This window comes from Sceloporus undulatus, chromosome 1 (assembly GCF_019175285.1).
Source record: "Sceloporus undulatus isolate JIND9_A2432 ecotype Alabama chromosome 1, SceUnd_v1.1, whole genome shotgun sequence".
Lineage (NCBI taxonomy): Eukaryota > Metazoa > Chordata > Lepidosauria > Squamata > Phrynosomatidae > Sceloporus > Sceloporus undulatus.
This window is the reverse complement of record NC_056522.1, coordinates 237,804,242-237,827,083: the sequence shown is the minus strand read 5'-3', so window position 1 is coordinate 237,827,083 and position 22,842 is coordinate 237,804,242. Positions and strand designations below refer to the sequence as shown.

At 40.3% G+C, this 22,842-nt stretch overlaps 1 protein-coding gene across 1 annotated transcript in view; it reads left to right on the top strand.

The window, feature by feature from the left end:
• Positions 1-21,389, top strand: part of KALRN (kalirin RhoGEF kinase) — a 695,315-nt gene extending 673,926 nt beyond the window's left edge. Inside the window, 5 exon segments of the mRNA XM_042446189.1 lie at positions 214-273; positions 8,444-8,471; positions 11,163-11,334; positions 14,305-14,426; positions 21,132-21,389. Of these exon segments, the coding sequence (XP_042302123.1) occupies positions 214-273; positions 8,444-8,471; positions 11,163-11,334; positions 14,305-14,426; positions 21,132-21,292 (543 nt within the window). The 3' untranslated portion in view covers positions 21,293-21,389.
• Positions 21,390-22,842: the final 1,453 nt, after the last annotated feature.

The window sequence follows — 22,842 nt, the reverse complement described above, 5'->3', positions numbered from 1 at the left end:
TTAATTTTCCGCCCCTTCCCAAATAATTTCAAGGCTGCTATCCTTTTTGTTGTTGTCACAGTCTGTTGCTTGCTTCCTAGTGCTTTTCTGTTGGAAAGCATTTTAGTTACCAGCACACATATCTATGTTGCTCTCCGTTGCTCTGTTGTTCTTGTGTCTTTAATCTCTGTACTGATTGTAACTCTGTTCTCTTTTCTCCATGCTGCCAAAAAGGAGACAAACAGTTCAGAGGAGTCAGAATGTGATGACCTTGACCCCAACACTAGCATGGAGGTAGACCATGACCCTTTCTACCATCCCCTTCCTGCAACCCAGTACTACTTTCGCCAAAGAATTGTATGCCTATTTTTAAATAGTGTCAAAAAAATTCTGTCTCTGCATTTAGAATACATTCAGGGCTGACTGTACAGTGGTGGCCACATTGGGCACCCTTACACTAGCACATTCTCAGCCATTTGTATTTTACACATAATAGGCCAAGTGATCATGGACATCTTAATACATTGCGAATACATTGCCTTTTTTAAAAAAAATAAAAAATAAATCCAAGTTCCAAAACAGTTGAATCTCTAGAAGCAAATAACTATAATGTCTTCTTGGAAACTAATTCCAGAATTAAGTTATTAATTAAGTTACTTAAAAATTGATTGTCAAATAACATTGTTAAATAGTTTTTTTGTGGGTTTTTTGGGCTATGTGGCCATAGAACATGGCCACATGGCCCGAAAAACCCACAAAAAACTATGGATGCCAGCCATGGAAGCCTTCGACTTAACATTGTTAAAGTTTAGACAATGTTATATTTCCCAGCTAGTTCTTTAGACAAATATTAGTCCTCTTGGATTTTTGCAATATTTATTTCTCTTTCTATTTTTGAAAAGTACACAGTGCCAAAGCCGCCTCATGATTCCCTGACATTTACATTCAGATCCAGTGCACCATCATCTGGTCTGTGCAAGTTTTCCAACACTAGAGCAGTCTGGCTTTGCAGACATTGCAGACGACTACCAACTATAAAGTAGCTAACTATAAACTTTGGATTGTTCTGCTTTCCAAGCAATGACTTACATGACTGTGTTCTGCTCAGTTCTGATATGCTCCTTCTGCCCAGCTATGCATTTTCTAGAAATTACTACTGCATTAGTTAGATTGTGCTAAAACAGATCCTGCCAATTTAAGGAAAGAGAGTGCTCGGCAGTTTATGTAGATATGATCTTTAATTATTATAATCCTTCAGTAGTTACGTAAATATCCTTTTAATTATTATCTGTGTGAAATTACCATATTTTTAACCAATATTAACTACTTACCATGATCAGTAGGTTTAAAGTGCATTTGCAGTTTGGGGATTACAGTTTGGGGATATGTGTAGTAAATACAGAAAAAGCCACTTCAAAAAATAAAATAAAATAAATGTCTTATAGGAAAATAAGTCTTGCAGACTTCAGATGTGAAGGCAAATTTGAAACATAATAGCATGGTAAATTCCTACCTTCCCATTTCCTCAGTGGGTTTGATTTTGGCTAAACAATGGTTTACTGATACCACAGTACTCTCTGTGCCTTTCAATTACAGATTATTTTTAAATCCTTGTAATAGGAATATTCATTGTTACTTTTGTTGCCCACAGAGCTTTGTTTACATGAATGCGAGACCTATGGACAAAGAAAAAGGGGGCCTTGGTAAAAATGAGATGCTCAATAGTACAGTGTGTGTGTGAAAGGGTCAGGGAGCAGGCCTACAAGCACCATGTTCTGATGTTCCAGAAATAGTACGTTCTGTACAAACTCACAATAAGTCAGAAGTAGGGTACCATTGGCTTCCCAAGTGCTTTCACCTACATCTCCCATAGCCCCAGCTAGCATGACCAAATGGTAAGGGATTACAGGTATTATTGTCTAAACTACCTTGAGCAAAAAGGGTTCCCCACCCCTGACTCAAGCGCTGCTTTCTATATTTATTGTGTGAAATGCAGTCCTGTGTTCCTGTGACTGTGAGTGAACGTTTGTCCTTCTGGTGATCTTGTTGTGAGAGATTATGAACTTCTAGCATCTGCCGTACCTGTTAACTCATAAATGGTTCCAGTGTTTTTTTCCAGTAATCTTACATCCTTCCCAACACTTGGTTTTGTCCTGTAACTTCTAATCTATCTATTAATGCTCTCAGTAACCCTTTATGGCAGCAAGATGCCAGCGAAATTATTACAGATGCATATAGGGTTGCCATAACTGTCAACCTCCAAACCGGGACAAATGTGAAAAAATGTAGGACAAAATTTAGCCCCAAATGTAGGACATATTTTTTAAATGGAGGACACGCAGAAAAAATTCCAAAACACACAATAGCACATTTGGGCATTTGACATGGCTTCATTTAACACAGCCTCTTGCATATTTCAGAGGCTTATTCAATAACCAAACCCTTTGGGTTTAACACTTAACATGGGTTAACATGGCTATGCATATTTAACATGTCCAGGTGGTTTAACAAGAAGTGGATTAGCCCTCGGTTTCAGGTTTCTTTCACCAACTGTACTTCTCAGAAGTATGTACTTGGTCAAGATACTGTACTTTGATTTTTCTTCACTGTTCATGAGTTTGTAACATTGACCATGCATCAGAGTGTAATAGTATCATCATCATCATCATCACTATCATTGTCAAAACAAGGCAGCCTTGTTAGCATTAAAAGCACAAAAAATGCACAAAAAACACACATTGGAAAGTCACACTGTCTCGTCTTAGGAAACAGTGAGCACATGCCTCAGAAGCCGGCTGATATCATCATCATCACCACTATCATTGTTAAAACAAGACAGACCTGGTAGCATGAAAAGCAGGGTTGTATATATTTAATAATATAAATTAATTAATAATAAAAATTAATGAAATAAAATAAAAAAGACAGGATTGTATATATTTAATAATATAAATTAATAAAAACAAGGCAGGGTTGTATATATTAATAATAAAATTAATGAAATAAAATAAAAAAACAAGGCAGGGTTGTATATATTTAAAAGTATTTGTATATTTTTAAAAATTAATTTAAAAAAAAAAACCAAGGCAGCCTGAAATGGCCTCTCCACCTCCTTCTCATCCTTGGCACCTTTTGTCAGCCCTGCCCTGCTCTTCTGCCATTGGCCGGCCAGCCAAAGGGAACGAGCTTCTCTTGCTTAGAGCGTGCTGCTGCTCGACCATGCCAGTGCCGTGGCCTCGGCAGCACAATGAAAGAGGAGCCCATCCCCTTTGGCTGGCTGGCCAAAGGGGATGAGCTCCTCTCTCCTAGCCCACCCGCGTGCAGGCAGGCAAGCGGGGCGAGTACGCGCTCCGCCAGCCCAGGCAAGTGCCGTGCGCTGCCAAGGAGGAGGTGGGTGGCCAGCCAGCCGCATTAGTGGCTGCGGCAGTGGCCACATGAGCAGGCCCGGCCCAGAGGCCGGGCCCAAAGCCAGCATTTGGGGGGAACCGGGCCAGGACGGGCACGGTTCCTACAAAAATGGGACTGTCCCAGGAGCCGCTGGGATATGGCATTCCTAGGTGCACAGAACTTGAACACAGGTGAAATTTAAATGCCCCTTAAATGCTGTGCTTTCTTCCAGAAAAAAAAAACTTTATCAAAAATTACTGTAAAATATTCAACCTTCATCACTGTATTTGATCAAAAATCAAATTCTCCACCTAGAGAGCAGTTTTTAATGTGGAAAGATGGGCATGGGAGAGTCAGATCTCCTGTGACCAAGTGACTGGTTTGAGAAGAACAAGCAGTTTGCGTGGATTAAATATTCCCAGTCTGAAATACATTGACAAAGAGAGATCCCCACATACTGTGTGTGATGGGATGAGAGAAACCATGATGTGTGGTGTGATGAGAAGGGTCCTTCGGTCTTGAATAGTAATTTCTTTGAAACTGATGACAAACATAGATTATCACTAATTTGGGTTGTCAAGTTGTCCCCTTAGGAGGATAATGTCGAGATGAAAGATACATGCCATTGACAATGGCCATCTAGCGTTTTTTGGTTTGGTTTGGTTTTTCCCTGAAAAATATTGCAGGCACGACCTGGCAGGCACTGTTTGGATGATAATTCCAAAATTCATTCATAGATATTGGCACAAAACTGCCCTCTGTTGCTGGAGGAGGAAACAACTTCCCTTTACAGAGACTGGCCACTCATTTTGGTTTTGAAATTGGTAAAAATATATAGAGATATACCTCAGTTAATGAAAGAGATGTGTTCCTGGATACTCTTTAACAGAAAATTCAATACTACATGCAGAAATAGCATGGAAAAAATAAACCTACACATTTTTAAAACTTCGAAACTAACAATATGCACATGTGAAATGAAACAACCAGGTTACATAAACCTTGTATAATTCAACAAAAAGTTTGAATCTTCTAGGAACCACTTGGAATCTTCGCCCAAAATTCCTCCAGGAATGATATTTTCTATCTTTCACCAGCCCCTCTCTCCCTGCAGTCCCCTAAAATTCTGCTCCATAGGTTTGGTGAACCTTCTGAAACAACAAGGGAAGTGACTCAAAGGCTGTAGAATTATGGGGAAATTGGTGAAAATCTTTTCCCCACCAACAGAATTATCCTCAGAGATTGTCATATCACTGGAATAAAACTCTGGATCCACTACAGTTTTCTGAAGCTGTTCTTCAAGGAGACTGAACATCTTTAGAACTCAGAACACCAGATTTAATGTTCTAGGTGTGCAAATGTTTGTTTCAACATTTTTCTGTGCTGAGCACTATGTCCAAGTGAATTAAGTCTGCAGAGTTAATTCAGCAGTACTAGTAATTCCCATCAGCATGATTTATACATTGGAAGAGTAGAGTATAAATCCTCTTTTTAAAAAATGTGTGCCTTGTTACCATAAATATCTTTTTGCTTGCATACTTATGTGAGTGCAAGGAAGGTAGACACTTTGGAAATCTTAAAAAATGTTATAGTGGAGTTAGGCATGTTTAATGCTCATACCTTACATACACCAACCACCTGCTAAGACAAAATCATGTATGTGTTCAATGCATTAAAATGTTATATTGAGTCCACTGTTCTTGGGCTCTAAAAATTAGCTTGTTATTGTTGGTGAAAATATTTTGTTCATCCTTTTATTGCTGTTATATGCCTTTAAGTCATTTCTGACTTATGGCAATCCTAAGGTGAATCTGTGATGGGGTTTTCTTGGCCAGATTTGTTTGGAAGAATTGCCTTTGCAATCCTTTGAGGCTGAGAGATTGTGGCTTGCCCAAGATTACTCAGTGGGTTTCCATGGCCGAGCAGGGATTCAATTCCTCCAGTGTCCTAGTCTTGCACTGAAGCCACTATACCATGCTGGATTTCATCCCATTTATAGCTATGTCTATCCATTGCATGCAAAATCCTATTCCCTGCCAAATCTTGCCAAACAGGGCACCATGAACCCCTTTCAGGTGATTTCAAGGGATGCAGGAAAGGGAGAGGAGTTCCATTGCACTGAGAGTGCAGTTATATCAGTAACAGAGGATTTAGGCCTAGAAATTCTGTTGTGTGGAAAAACATGCTACATAATGTACCTAAATTTTACACACACAACCTGTCAGGCTGCAAACCAGAGCTCATTTTCATAGCCAAACCTTGCCAGTGTTAAAATAGTACCTTATCTGTGATCTTCAATAACAGATCAGAGATGTGGGTAGAAATAGTTACTGAAAACCTGGCATTCCTTATGTCAGAAAGCTGAATGAGCATACTAATTATTAAGCTAGAAGCAAAACATAAAAATAAAATGCAGTCTTTCTCCTTTGTTTAAAAATGAGCAGCAGCAAATCAACAGAACATATAATTCATAACATGATATTTTCAAGCTCCTGCTTCATAGGCAGGAAGAGCAGTTTTCCATGTGTAACATGTTCATTCTAGCAAGTAGGATTTGACAACGGTAACAGTATTACTGAAGATTCAAGAATGCGTTAAATGTTAATTTATAGTATTACAGAAGTCTCAAAACAATATGAAAATAAAATAAATGCTTAGTATCTTAATATCAGTCCTGATGCAATAGCTTTTGTCTGAAAGTAATCACATTGTACTACTCATCAAAATTCTGACTTGGGTCAGATTTAAATTTTACCCCATCTCGTACTTTGTCTGCAGTTTCTTGTGCTTCTGGTTATCCCTCCAACAGGAGCACAGTCAGTCCTCCATATCCACAGATTCTCCTTCCGTGGATTCAACCATTCATGCCTTGAAAATGGTTTTTTTTTTAATTCCAGAAAGCAAACCTTGATTTTGCATTTTATATAAGAGACACCATTTTACTATGCCACTGTATGTAATGGGACTTAAGCATTCAAAGATTTGGGGGGTTCTGGAACCAAACCCCAGCAGATACCAAGGGCTTACTGTATAGAGTGTGTTCTGGAAAAAAGACATCTTTTTGTGCTATGCATGTTAATTAAACTGAATTTTTGACATTTATAACTCCAAAAAGGCATGGGGGGGGAGAAAGAAAGAAAATACAAATACATATATATTACTATAAACTGAATGTATATACATATGGGAGCCAGCATGTCATCGAGATTTGAATGTTGGACTATGACTTGGAGACCAGGTTTCAAAACCCCATTCAGCCATGGAAATCCACTGGGTGAACTTGGGCAAACCCTAGAAAACCTCATAAACAATTTAAAGGTACACAGCAAAACAATATGAATATACAAAATCTGCTTGAAGCTGGCAGTTGTAAATTGTGCCTTCATACACAGCTAAGGCAGTAAGATCCTCTTACTATTGAAAGTTTGATGAAGGATATTTGTCTTTCCAACCTTGGAATATAAAGTCTTTTTGTTACAGTAAAAGCTTGCAGACTTCCGTCATGAGTTAAATTCCATGCCATAGAAATGTAAGAGAACACATGTGCAAATAAAGATTTTCTAATACAAAAAAGGCGAGGGAAAGTTTCCCTTTGCTGACTTATTTAGAACAGGCCAACTGTTTGTTCCATTTAATTCTGACTTCACTGACATCAAATGTAATGGTTTCCAACAAACACTTATACGTTACAATTGTTGGTTTTAAAGCCTGTGAGGATACAAATAACACTCCCAATATACTGAGAGTAGTGAAAGAATCTGAAAGCTAAAGCCCCAAATATAGACACCAGGTGTTACATTTCTAGATAATAACAAATATATGTTAATTTATGGAATTACTTTGTAATACACTCTGCTCACTGAAGGTGTGCTTTGAATAATAAGGGAATAAGTTGTCATAAGATTGGGATCCAACTGTGGAACTTTTGAATGAGTTTAGACAAATTAATAAAGTCTATTAACCAGGGTTGAAAAAAACCATTAAAAATCCCAGGGAGTGAGGGTTGGTTTAGACCAGGTTTTGAGGGCAGGGTTGTATTAATATACAATTGTTGTACATACCAATATAGGACTAAATCGCAAAAGAAGCAAAATGCAGTTCAGATGTTATGGCTACTAGCTTAAATAATAAATGTTTTTTTAAAAAATGCCCCCTTAAAGCAAGCTGTTAGATCAATTGAAGAAGTTGTTTCTGAATGGCATTTCTTGTACTATGGATACTCATATAACAATTAACATCTGCCAATAAACTGTTAAAGTTAAAATGTTTAAATCCAAACCAGCATTGTTGTTCTAGTAAGAGTGTTGGGAAATAGTAATGATAGCCTGAGGGTTTTTTTAAAGAATAATCAGTTAAGAAAAATGTAGTTTGTTTGTTACAGTAAAAGCTTGCAGACTTTTAAACCAGCCTACCATTAACTGAGGCACAATAGAACTTTCCCATATTGAGAAACAGCATACTTCAGATTAACACTTGCAGAGGCCACAGAACAGAGGCTGGACTTTTGCTTCATTGCTGTGTTTCTAGTCGTCTTCTCAGGGGAAATTGGCTGCTTGCTGCTGCTGCTGCTATGGCAGACAAAACTACATGGTTCTTTGCCTGGATAACTCACATGGCAACATCTTATGCATCTCAGGACTCTTCAGTTCTATTTATAACAAGACAACTACATGAACTGTACTGTTTCTTGCCAGTCATGTTGATTGCTGAGGGAACAACCGGCTGGTCTTTGCAAGCTGTAGACAGGGAACATGGTGACAAAAATAGAAGACGTGGGAGTGAGACTGGAACTCAAGTACTCACCTCCACATGTACACCCACACTTATGAGGAGGTGAAAGAGTGATTGCAATTTCTGCCATGAATCCTTTCCTTGCTCCTGTTAGCATAGGCTGATGTACTCTGCAAATCCAGACTGTGGCAATCACAAGTGTTGGAGTGGTGCACTCACTGTCCTCTCTGAACCTTCTCAGTAATACTTACATCAACTTCCTTATACTTTATTCAGCTTCACCTCCTTTTCATTGTCCTGTTAAAAAGACTTCTCTATTTCTTTTCTGTATATATATATTTTTCAGATCATCAACCCAAACTTCATCCAGGAAGGTGAGTTAAAGACAGAAATATGCCACCTTTTTTCCAATGAGTTAGGGAGGAATTGATTTTGTGGTGAACTGGTTACTTTGGACCTACATTTAAATGTGATCAAATTAAACAGGTGGGGAGAAGGAAGATTACATCTTTAGTACTCACCAAAGTTAAATATGGATTTACATCAGTAGTAAATCACAAAAAGTGATAAACTGCTTTAGAATTCATTCCAATTAGGATTTATTTGGTTTATTCAAAATACATTTTTTAAAGATTAATTTTAGCTTTTCTAGCCCTATAGTTTACATATTATTGTTACAGGGACTCCTTTTTGTTTGTTTCTCACCTGTACCCTCTATCATATGTGTGAAGCTATAAGTCTCCCCTCTCCCTGCACGTAGGAGATCAAAAGTGACAGATAATCTTTCCTGAAACACAGTTTGAGCATTGTTGTCAATCTTCTCTGCAGGGCCATGAGTGCAGGGAATGCTGGTTTAGGTTTTAAGAGAAACTCTTCTCTCAGGGTGACTTGCCAGGATTCCATGTTAATCGTATGGTTGCTCTAGAAGAGTTGGGGTGAGCTAATGGACCTTTAAATGTTGTTAAACTCCAACCTTCCTTAGCCCCAGACAGCATGGGGCTTATGGAATCTGTAGTCCAACATCTTGGCCATAATTCCCACAACCCTGTTCTGGGATTTGCCCTGTAAGACTCAGCATTGAACCAGGGGGCCATGGAAGATATAAGGATTGTGCAGGAAACACATTTACATGAGTTTCTCACTGGAGGTTTTAAATGCCTGGGACTTGAAATGTTGTACAAGAGTTAATCATTCAAATAGTTATTTGCAATTAAAGAATTTGCATACGTCAAAAACTAAGGGCTTGAACAGACCAGCGATAGACACCAGTCTCAGGGCAGAGTGGGGGTGTGGTGTCCAGATGAAACATGCCCCGACGCTGCCCTGATAACGCCGTCACCCACTGCACCCAACCTCAAAGCAGGCGGTGTCATGTCGCTCCTTTGGCACTGCATCCAGATGACACAGTGCCAAAAGGAGTGCCTGAAGGTACTGCAGAGGCAGCAAGGGTACCCTTTCTGTGGCGCAAGAAGGAGCCACTTTTTGTGGCTCCTTTTTTCACTGTGGAAATGCCAGATTGGGGCAGTGGCATGTAGTTGCCACGTACCCGATCCAGTACTAAAAGGGGCAGCTGCAGGCCACCCCTTAGGGGGTGTTCTGTTTAGCCCCTAAGCTTCCAAACTGAATAAAATTCCAAATATGCACTCTCATATACTAAAGTTCAAATTCATTCATTCCAAATAAACGTGTTGTGATTTTACACACTGGTCACAGCAGGAATGATGATCATTGAAATACACAGTGAAAATGGGACACAATTCCTGAAGTTTGATCCATGTTGGGCATGGATCTCTGTGTTTATGAGTTTAAAAACCCCATGCACATACATACATACATATACATACACATACATATATGTCTTGATGTACTTTCTTCCTGGAATGACTATACTGTAGTTGAGTCTACTCTCATAATAACCACTATGGAGACTACTGTACCCCTGTTACAGTGGTTCTCCACCTTTGGCTCTTTACCACACAGAAGCCTCTGTCAGCACGGCCAGTGATCAGGGATTTGGGGAGCTGGAATCAGAAGCATCTGAAGGACCAAGGGCTGAAAGCCACTTCTCTGTTAACAGCTCTTTATTTACCCAAACTGCTCACTATCTTATCTCTTATACTGTGCAAGGTTATCCTATCCTTTGCTACAGACATTTTCAGTGACAGCTTCATGGCAGTATACATCCTATGATCTTATTTATAGTGTTCAGAATTGTTAATATTCAAGGATTAGATGGTGCTACTTATTTTATAGTGACTCTCGGGGAACAGAACAGAGTGATAGAGGAAAGAACTGCAGATAGTAGAAATTCATGAGATCTGTTCTGTGTGCCTTCATATTTATTGTGGTACTAATTCATTCTCACTCCAGAGGCTGCAGTGCTCAAAACATCCCCCCTTTCTAAGAACTTGTATTACAAGTGTGAAGTAAGAGGGGCTTACAGTATTTCCATTTCCTCTCCATGCAATGAAGAGATGTCTTACTCTTGTTTTGCCACTGCAGAATTATAACACAGCTCCTCTTATATTTAGAGTTTCTCAGTATATGATACAAAGTGTTATAATTTACTTACTGTAGTTCTTTGGCCAAAAGAGTGGGGAGAGGTGGAATGCCAATTCTACAAGAAATAAATTTGCATTAAATAAAGATTGCATAATGCAAATGAAATATATTTGTGCCTATACACTTTGCTTTAATTCAGAGTAGCCTGACTGCTATTTTAACAGGAAGGGGTGTTAGAAGAGAATGGAAGAAGGAGAAAGATATAGGGGCCTTTCCAAACTTTTTATTACAAGCATCAAACTTCCATATATGCATAAATCATTGCTCAGAAATTCCAGGTCCTAAATTCCACATGTTAGAAGACTTGTTCCTCAGGAAAAATGGTTGCTTGTATTGCTTGCCAGCTTGTTTAATTATAAGCATCGGCCATTATTTTTCTACCTCTTCTTTCAAATAAAATTTGGTCCAACAAAGGCATCCATGAGGACGATGTTGTGTCAATAACATGACATTTGATTTATTTGGGGAACGTCATGTCTATGTATGTGTGGCTTTTGCTTCAGTTGCTCCAGAGTTTCTCATGCCTTTAGTGGATATCACTTGCTTGCTTGGAGACACAGTCATGTTGCAGTGCAAAGTCTGTGGACGACCAAAACCAACCATAACTTGGAAAGGACCTGATCAAAACCTTCTTGACAACGACAACAGTACAGCTGGATATACAGTTACTTCCTGGTATGTTCCTCTTCTACATTCAGCAGTTCTGAGGGTACCAGGATTGCTGTTTAACTCCTACAGAATGTAATTGCATTATAAATTACTAAGTTCATTTATTGAGGATGTTCTCGTAGGAAAACACAAGACAGTTACAAATTGGAGATATTGTTGATTGCCCCCTTGCGCTAAAATTCTGTGACTGGGGCAAGAGAGTTGCATAATATAAGTCTGTGCATAAAATAAGTTTCATCTGAAAACATCCTGCCTTTCTCTGAGCGAATGGATTAGTTGAGCTAGTTTAAGACCAAAATTTGGAAACTGATCTCACTCTCCAGTGTCCCAAGTCAAATAATTATTTGAATTGACCAGAATGTGAGCACAGTGTCAGTTCAGCACTACTTTCTGGGGATTATTGTTTGTTTATTTTTCCTCCAAATATTGGTTGTGAACTTTGCATCTTGAATATTAGAAAGAATTCTTCACTTTCTAGAAAAGATACATTGTAGGCAAACTCTCCTGAGAACCTTTTCTTTCAAAATTCCCATGTAAACTTTATATACCTTCACAACTCTGAGGTGTGTGTGTGTGTGAGAGAGAGAGAGAGAGAGTGAAAGTACCTTATCTTTAAAACAAACTCACAGCAAAATCAGTTTCAAAACCAAAGAAATTAACATACTTGCCTGAAAGACAGCAAATAGAAATAACCAGAAGATGCCTGCTTAAAGCGGAGACAGTGGAGTTTATCACATGGGAGGAACTTCTCTTAATTTCTAATGAAAAGAAAGTGGAGCCAGAACACATTCATGTGAATTCGCTAGTTCAGAGAATTTACATAAATTCGAATTACGTTCGAACTGACTTCCCATTGCCCAAAAATAGCTTGCCATTGCCCTAAATTGCGTGTGATCACCTCTCACACAATAATGTGAAACCCCATGATTGCGTTCGGACTGACTTCCCATTGCCCAAAATTATGTGTGGTAGTCTATCACGTAGTAACATTAAACCCCATGATTGCGTTCGGATTGCTATTGGATTATACTTCCAATTTCCCTTGTCTGATAATGTCAGTGTGATGTAGTGATTTGAGCATTGGATTAGGACTCTGGGAGGTCAGGCTTTCAGTCCCCACTCAGTCACGGAAACTCACTGGGTGTCCTTAGGCAAGTCACACCTCCTAGCCTCAGAGGAAGGCAATGACAACCCCTCTCGAAACAAATCTTGCCAAGAAAACCCTATGATAGGCTTGCCTTAGGATCGCCGTGACTCAGAAATTGCTTGAAGGCACATAACAACAAGCCTGCTTAAAAAGCTATAATTTTTAGTAATGAGTTCGTAGCCACTCTAAGGTGTACTTTCCAGATCAAGAGAAGCAACTGCCACAAATACTTTCTCATTTGGTAACCCACATTACCTCCGAAGATTGGATATCTTTTAAAACAGGGATCTTGGATATATTTTAAAGAAAGTGGAAACATCTAAGGTGTTTTTTAAATCTCCATGGTCCATCAGATTACTACACAATTGGATGGAATAAGCCACAAGAAAAAAGGCTCTGAGACACATGTGGCAAGCCAAAAGAAGCTGGTCTGCAATTAGGCTTGCTCAGGAAGAAAACCCTGAAGTTCACCCCAGTAAGTGGATCCATCAGATAAAATGGAACCAAGAACACTTTTGATACAGCAAGATGTTCCATGTCAGAATGGATTCATCATGGATTATCACATGACGTCTTACTGTAGGTTAAACGCTGGTAAAACATTCCAGAAGCACGAAGATGCGATAGCCGATCATGCTTCTGAATCGGCACTGGAGCGTCCCCTCTCCTCCAGTCTTCAAAGCGTTTGCAGAGCAGCCATTTCTTCAATAACAGGAACTTCAGTGACATTTCAGAAGCGTGACCAACTATTACACCTTTGCACTTCTGGAGCATTTTACCAGTATTTTAACCACAGTAAGCTCATGTGTGATAATTTCTATATTTTCCAAATCAGCAGGCACAGTCCCACTTAATCCTTGGCCATCCCACTTTTCCAGTGGTTTTTGAAATATCCTGGTTTCTCTCTCCTCCTCCCATTTTCCTCTTTGTCATCAGCTTACTCTCATTACTCAAAGTGCAAAACTTTGCATTCAATTAGCTCAGCAGAAGGGAGATGAGAGGAGGGGGCAGGATCTTACCCCGTAGACTCAGGTAAAAGCAAACTGTTGCAGCCTCTACCGGCCTACCTTCTTTCTCATCAATACATTTTGCCATCTTGACCATTATTGAATGTTCCTTGGCTACACATGTGCCTGTTTTCATCTGTGAAATGTTGGATGGTGTGGGGATGGATGATTTTATCCACAAATCACCTAGCTGGCATATCAAAGGTTACAAGGCCAAGAGCTCCATAGCATTGTTTCTATGTCACATTTCAATTTACTGTAAGATACATGGCTGTAAAGCACAAGTGACTTAAGGTATGTGAGTAAATAGTAAAGTGAGTAAAAGTAAATAGTTCCTTGGTTTTGTTTATGCAGGTTTGAAAATTCGTATGCTTTTGTACTATGAAATAGATTTCTATACACAAAAATATGCATCTGGGTATGCATTTTGATTTTTAAAAATCCAAAAACCTCCTGCATTTCAGTTCAGAGAAGTGTGAAATATATAGCTAGGTTCTGATAACACATTCATAATGAAGATGTGACTTTGAATCTTGTTGATTCACATCCATATTCATATATCCCTAGATCATATGAATACTAGGCAGATGCATCACAGTGATTCTCATGGTTATCAAAATCATATGTTAGCTCAGTACCTATCTGTGTCAATTCCATCCACACAGTTGCATGATTAAAGGGGCAATGCTTCTGCTTTTCCACTGATTCTTCTTTTAAACTTCTGTGCCTATTGAAATCATTCTGTTAATTACTGCAAGAGAATCCAGCATAATTTTTTTTAGCAAAATTGCAGATTAAAATGAAGCCATTTCCCCAATCCAGTGAGTCAGGTGAAATCACCCTGAAAATCTGTAACGTGATGCCTCAAGACAGTGGTATTTACACCTGTGTGGCAACAAATGAACTCGGATCAGCATCCACCTCAGCTACAATCAAAGTACAAGGTAATGGATTCTCCCCATGGTTATATTTTATTTATGTGTCACCATGCATGCTTTGTAGAGCCTTTTGAATGTTTGCTTCAGTGGAAAACTGCTGATTTAAGTCATGATGACTTATAATCAATATTAGAGACATGAATTTTGGGATATCCATGGCCCGGTACATACCTCTTGGTAAGTCCAGAGCGGCGGCGACTTTTTTTCCTCCACAGGGAAGCCGCAGCCACCAAACAACGCGGCTTCCCTGTGGATGAAAAAGAACCCACAAAAAGTGGGTTCTTCCCCCCGCGCCAATTATGTCGCGAGTATGCCAATGGCGCACTTGTGATGCAACTGGCGAGGCGTGATGTGCGGACGCTATGCGTCCATTACGTCATAATGGAAGTGCCCGTGTACACGGGGCACTGCCATTATTGCGCTGCCAGTACGTGCTAAGGTTACAGGTCCCGTAACCCTAGCACAGCACGAGCACAGCGCTTTAGCACCATGTGTACTGCACCCATGTCTCATACATTTGCTCCATCTATGAGCTCTGTAAGTCAAGATTTTCCCTGGGACCTTGATTTTGTTTATGTGGCACAAAATACATTTTGGAAAATGTACAACTGACTAGTTCTTTTTGTAACTATTGCTGTACTGTACATATTTTGCAGTCTACAAGCTGTAGGGTGTTCATCTATCTGTAGCAATAATGTCCTGCCCTGACACATTTCCAGTGTGCAACAGTTTACACTCTAATACTTTACATTGGTTGCATCATCAAAGCAAAATTATGGGGGGAAGGGGGTTAAATGTTACTTTTCACAACCAGCAGAATCTCGCAGCAGGCATGGCCAGTGGAAAATTACAATAAATAAGCAAGTTAATAAACCAATTATTCCACAACAATTGAGCCGTACTATGATTTTGTATTGAAATTTCTATAAGAGGGAGTTGCTTTTCCTAGAAACTGCTTGGCTTGGAAGATAGGTTGCAGGGCTTCTGCACTGTTCAAAATCTCCTTTTCAAATCTAGTAGACTTGGTCACTTGCCTTTTTTCCCTTTAAAGGTCCCCAGATCCACTGCAGTGGGGCCCAAAGTTTTAACCTTTGGGCATAGGCTGCAATACTTTTGTCCAGCAGAGGGTTTAGGATTATGTTGAAAACTCCTCTATAACATTATTAAGATTATGTTAGACTGTACAACTGTATATATATCATAGAATAAATCTACATAATCAGTATTGGGTCCATAACCACAGACAATAAAATAAACCTCCTCTCAAGAATGGATTTTTTTCTGAGAATGAGCAGATCAATTGAAGAGATGTGGGCTACAACGAGCATCATAAAAGGAATTATGTGGAAGATTTCAGTCCCAAAAGTCTATGGCATGTCAACTGTGGTACATTCTTCCAAAGCACATGTTTACAACATTGCAAAAACAGAAACTGAGATAAACATTGAAGCATTGATGTCCTCATGCAGCCAGTTTAGAAAGCATGTCCACTCATAGCCCACCTGAGTGATATAATAAGCTCTCTTTGCCACAGACCAAATTTCACTATTGATTTATTTTATTTATGAAAATATTTATGACCCATTCTATATCACAAGAGCTGCTCCAGTAAAACTGATTCAAGCAATTGAAAAAAAGTTGAAACAATAAAAATAATGCACTATGTGAAGTTGCTACAAAGATTAAGAAGGAATGACTGGTTATGGTCATTTGGTGTTTATTTTATTTTATTTTATTTTATTTGTATGCTGCATTAAGTGGAGAGTCTGGAACAAGTCCCCTATTAGGGCTGTACAGGATAGGCTTTCACCCTACTTTATGGTGCAAACAAGAAAGGACGTTTTGTTTTTCCATCTTGAAGATGTTGTCTACTGCTAGGAGATGGAATGAAAGGGTGGAAAGTAAGGGGGAGAAAGAAAGAGAAAAGAGAAAGGGAAGAAATTGCATCAGTAAAGAAGGCAGCCTCTTTATATACAGAGACAATTCTCCTCCCTCCTCTGTTACTTCATAGGACAATATCACACGATGTGTTTTGCAGCTCCAATCCAAAGTCACTCCTGGTCCAACCATGTGAATTCACATTAAAATGTGATAGATTGTCACACGTGATTGCTTTCTATGGGGAGTAGTTCCGAGCCAGATCCAAAGTCAAACCAAAGTGACTTCTGATGTAGATGAATCGGTAACAAGTGAATTCACAAAAATCGTTTCCAAGCTCACTTCGATTTCAATCCAAATTGGTCTTGTGTGGAATGCAACTTTGCTTTGGTCCTGGTACACCCCCACAAACCTCCAAGGTGGCAAATTTCCCATGATACGGAGCTGCAATTTTGCTCCATTTGTTTCCAGTACTCCTTCAAGAACGGAAGACACATTTGGATGTGGCTGACAGATTTGGATGTTACATGAAGGGATGGATAGACTGAGGACACGTTTGGATGTTGCATGAAGGGATGGATAGACTGGGGACACATTCGGATGTTGCATGAAGGGATGGATAGACTGGGGACACGTTCGGATGTTGCATGAAGGGATGGATAGGCTGAGGACATGTTCGGATGTTGCATGAAGGGATGGATAACAACTGGGGGACATTTTGGATGTTGCATGACGGGAGGATGATTGATGACACGTTCGGATATTGCATGAGGGATGGATAGATGGGGACCGTTCGGATGTTGCATGAAGGGATGGATAGACTGGGGGACACGTTCAGTGTGAAGAAGGGATGGATAGGACTGAGGACACGTTCGGATGTTGAATGAAGGGATGGATAGACTGGGGACACATTCGGATGTTGCATGAAGGTGAATAGACTGAGGACATGTTCGGATGTTGCATGAAGGGATGGATAAACTGGGGACATGTTTGGATGTTGCATGAGGGATGGATAGCTTGAGACACGTTCGGATATTGCATGAAGGGATGGTAGACTGGGGACACGTTCGGTGTTGCATTGAAGGGATGGATAGACTGGGACACAGTTCGAGATGTTGCATGAAGGGATGGATAGACTGGAGGACCATGTCGGATGTTGCATGAAGGGATGGATAGACTGGGACACAGTTCGATGTTGCATGAAGGGATGGATAGACTGGGGACACAGTTCGGTGTTGCATGAAGGGAGGATAGACTGGGCCACGTTCGGATGTTGCATGAAGGGATGGATGACTGAGGACACGTTCGGATGTTGTGCATGAAGGGATGGATCGACTGGGGAACGTTCGGATGTTTGCATGATGGGATGGATAGACTGAGGACCGTTCGGATGTGTGCATGAGGGATGGATAGGACTAGGGAACACGTTTCGGATGTTGCATGAAGGGATGGAATAGTCTGGGGACACATTTTGTTGCATGAAGGGATGGATAAACTGGGGACATGTTTGGATGTTGCATGAAGGGATGGATAGACTGAGGACACGTTCGGATGTTGCATGAAGGGATGGATAGACTGGGGACACATTCGGATGTTGCATGAAGGGATGGATAGACTGGGGACACATTCGGATGTTGCATGAAGGGATGGATAGTCTGGGGACACATTCGGATGTTGCATGAAGGGATGGATAGACTGGGGACACATTCGGATGTTGCATGAAGGGATAGCATGAGTGACAGGGAGGACACATGTATACTCGAGACCACACATGGCGAGGGTTGCAGGCATTGCTAAATTGTTGAAATAGAGTAAATAGAGTAAAAAATAGAATAAAATAGAAGGGAAGAAGAAACGTGAAGCATTCATTCATGTGAGGCTAGCATTCACGTGAAACTGGAATTAGGAAGTGGCCCCCTTCTTCACCCCAGAAGTGCAAAGGTTCACGATGTGTTCAGAGCCCCACTGAGCATGTGCAAGGGTGCCAATTCGAATTGGTGAATCTGCATGGTATGTACTGGTGTGATAATTTATTTTGCACTTGCTTCGCTTTGCCTCAGGAATGACCACAATTCTCCTCTTCATGTGAGATAATTAATCACGTGACTTGCCTTGGATTCGAACTGACTCTGCTTCCCCTTCCCTTTGGATTTGCTTTGGATTGCAGTTCAAATTTCAGTGTGATAAACTCCATAGTTCAGAAAAGGAATTGCAGATAAGTCATTAGTAGTTATCCCTTCCATAAGTATCTGATCACTTAGATTGCATGCAAGTGACTCTTAGCTCATCTGGGTGAGGTAAAGCAATAAATTCCATTCTCATGTTTAAGACAAGGAATACCTGAATACTTCCTTTTCTTTCTAGTACTCCTCTTTGTCATATGAAACTCCTTCCTTCTACAATGTCCTTGAAGAAATTTGGAAATGGATAGGTTGGCTTGCTATCTTTCCCTCACCCTTCATAAGGGACCCACAAATGCAGCAGTAGCTGTATTGACCAAGAAAGACTTTGTTTCTTTACTAGGCCACTAAAAGGCAAAAAATTAATCTAAGCTTTGAAAGCCAGCAAAATAAATTCTGTGCCTTTTTGCCTTGTAAGGGACCAGCCTTTGCCTAATGTAATCAGGCAGCATCCACACACACTGCAGAAATAATTCGGTTTGACATCACCTTAACTGCCATGTGCCAGTACTATGGAATTCTGGGAATTGTAGTTTGTCATGGCACCAGAGCTTTACCAGAATACCATAGCACTGAGCCATGGCAATGCAAGTGGTGTCAAACAGGATTATTTCTGCAGTGCCGATGGATCCACAATATGCGTCTGGGAAGAATTCTGCTAGTTCTGAACACTGCCTCTTTTACCACTGTTATATCTTATTTTCTCTGTGTGTGTACATGCATGTGTCTACTTAGGGTAATCTAATGAATTTCATAGGGGTTTTCCCAGGCAAAAATACTGTACTCAGAGGTGGTTCTGCCAGTTCCTTGCTCTGTAGTAAGGAGTAAAAAGTCACTTCAGGTATCAGGAAATAAGTTTTTTGCCATCTCAGGGTTGTTTTTTCTTGCTCTTTTGTGATATCCTTCCAAGATGAAGCAATTGTCACATTATCTTTGTAGAAGATAGGCCACATTAGCATACCTTTTTAGTCAAAAAGAAGAAATTACTCATGTTGGGAATCTGTGGTTTCTCCCCACCCACCACCCACCCTCACCCCAAGATAAGGAGTATCAGGAGAGCAAAATCCTTTCCCCTGAGGGTCTTGCTATAAGCTGGGTTTCCTCTTGTCACATATTTGCTTTTTTCAGTGCATGGGAGAATGAAGAGAAGGGGAATACTGCCATCTGCCAGTACTTCCTAGGACTCCACCTTTCCCACATTATGAGGGGATCGTAATTTCAAAATCCCTGAAAGGTACCAGATCCCATCTGATCTTGGCAGCTAAGCAGGGCCAGCTCTGGTTAGTATTTAGATGGGAAATTGCCACCAAATAGCAGCTGGTGTAGTTTCCTTCAGGGGAAGGAACTGGCAAAACCATCTCTGAGTATTCCTTGCCTAAGAAAACCCTTTGAAATTGATGAGGTTAACCTAAAGTGACAGGTGACTTGAAGGCACATACACACACAAACATGGGATAGCAAATCTTAAATTTGCTTGTTAGCCATCTTGACTCCCTCTATTAGGAGAAAGTTGGGATATAAGTAAATAATAATAATAATAATGATACATAAAAAAAACATACACTTTCCAAAGTGATACAATCTCATGAGGATGCTTGATTTTTGTCCTCAGACAGTAAATAAGCTCTCACGTGTTGCATTCTTTGAAATATGGAGTCAGTAAAGTTAAATGGAAGTGATTTTGTCTAACTTGACTCCAGGGATGGTGCTATGGAAATCTGGGGAAGGCAAAATTCATGGACTACCAGCAAATACAGGCTGTCAAAATTTATGTTCCTTGCCTAACCCTACTATCACTGTTATAGAAAGGAAACAAAAGAAAGACAAGGAGCAGATATCTTGTCTCCCCTTCCACAGTTGCACAAGAAAGAGGAGGACAGGGCAGCAGTGGGGAGGTACGCAGTGGGGAGTTTAAGGAGCTGGTATATTTAGCCTGGATAAGAGATGGTTAAGAGGTGATATGATAGCCCTGTTTAAATATTTGAAGGGGCGCTATACTGAGGATGGAGCAAGCTTTTTTTCCTGCTACTCCAGAGAACAGGACCCAGAACAATGGATGCAAGGTACAGGAAAAGGGATTCCACCTCAACATTAGGAGGAACTTTTTGACAGCAAGGGCTGTTCGACAGTGGACCACATTCCCTCAGAGAGTAGCGGAGTCTCCCTCCTTAGAGGTCTTTAAACAGAGGCTGGTTGGCCATCTGTCAGGGCTGCTTTGACTCCCTGAATGGCAGAAGGGGGTTGGACTGGATGGACCTTGTGGTCTCTTCCAATTCTACGATTCTATGATTCTTGCTCTGGGCTGCTGGCTGCTAGGCCCTAGAATCAATTCTCTGCATCTTTTAAAATGGATTGGATTGGGGCTGTGGTTCAAGGGAAGAGCAATCTGCCTTTCCCTATATCTCATTTTCCTTACTGAAATTGCCCGGATTCCCTTCTGCTGTTTGCCCAACAGGTAAAGAATCTGATCATGGTCTCCCACAGTCTCTGCTAGTAGCATCTTAACAAACGTCTGGTCCTTCTGCTAGGCTTTTGATTCTTCTAGAACACCTAGCTTATAACCAACCTCTATTTCACATGCTTTATGTTGAAACACCAGTAGCAATGCTCTCTTCACGGTCTTTGTCTTTTCCCCACCTCTCCCCCCTTCCAGGTGTCCCTGCAGCCCCAAATCGTCCTCTTGCTCAGGAAAGAAGCTGCACCTCCGTCATTCTTCGTTGGCTGCCTCCATCCAGTACAGGGAATTGCACTATTTCAGGTTACACAGTGGAGTACAGAGAAGAAGGTATGAGCATTACTTGGCTTTTTCTATGACAGCACTTGTGTCTGCTTTTAGTTTATGTTCCGTACCCATTGGGTATAGCATAGCAGCTTGAATGTTGGACAATGACTCTGGAGACTGGAGTGCAATTCTCTGCTCAGCCATGTAACCTATTGGGTAGCCTTGGGAAGGTCACATGCACTCAGCCTCAGGGGAAAGCAATGGCAAACCTCCTGGGAACAAATCATGCCAAGAAAACCCCATTATAGGTTTGCCTTAGGGTCACCATAACTTTAAAATGACTTGAAAGCACACAACAACAACAACTTAGGGCTCTGATGACATCTTGCAGATTATGAGAGTAACTGGAATATTTTTAGTGAAATACATAGTATAACCTGGGGTTATGCATGCATATGTCAGCATGGACCTACTTAGTAGCTCCCTGTGTAACATTCAAATACACAGGGTCTACTACTATAAAGCCTTGTGGGTGCAAATGGCCAGGGAATGCCCATGCAGAGGGAGAAACCTCATATCTTTCTCTTCACCTGCAGAATTCCAGCCAGCACAGTCTGGTTGCCCCCACTCCATCCTCCTCTGGCCAATGAACATCTCCCAGCCACAGCACCTCTGACAATTTAATTATAACTTTTTCCCATTTGCTTAACTGGGAATTAAATCTAACTATTAAGTTCAACTACTCTTCATTCATGCCCTAACCTAATTCTATACATTGACTGGGTTTTACTTATTCATTTACATTTCTAAGCTACTTATGATCCTGTATTGTAACCCTTAAAGAGGGTTACAAATACAGTAACAAACCAATGAAAGCTCATAAAGTCTGTGAGCTTGTTTGATTAAAAGCCAGAGTAAATTTCAGCTACAACTCAGACATATGTGAAACAACTACTTTAAAATATCTTCCCAAATCTTCTCAAAGACACTATTGTTCTGCTTGTCTGACTTCTGATTATTTGAATGATTCCAGTGCAATTTAGAGAAATCAGTATATACAGTAGTAATTTAAAAGTTGTTACAGATGGGTCTTTATACAGCAAAACAGTGTTGGTGAGGACTCTTTGTTTAAAATATTTCCCTGTGCGAAACAAAATAGAACATGACCAAAAAAAAAAAGTAAATCTATAGGTAGATAATAAAGTTTGACGTCAAGTTCCCATGCACTTCTATTGCAGTACAAAATTGTTATTTTATTGTTATTATTATTATGATTAACCTTTATTTATAAAGCGCTGTAAATTTACAACAAATTTATTGTTGTGTGCCTCCAAATCATTTCTGATTTAAGGTGACTCTAAACGGAACCTATCATGGGGGTTTCCTTGGCAGGATTTGTTCAGAGGAGTTTTGCCATTGCCTTCCTCTGAGGCTATGAGAAAGTGGCTTTTTCAAGGTCACACAATGGATTTCCATGGCTGAGCAGGGATTTGAACCCTGGTATCCAAGAGTGCTAGCCCAACACTCAAACCACTACACCACATATACCACAATACACTCAGGATCCCACAATAGTATAACCTATTGTGCCACAGGCATTGTCTTGTCATTTGTGCAATGATCAGTTAGCTCTCCATCCACC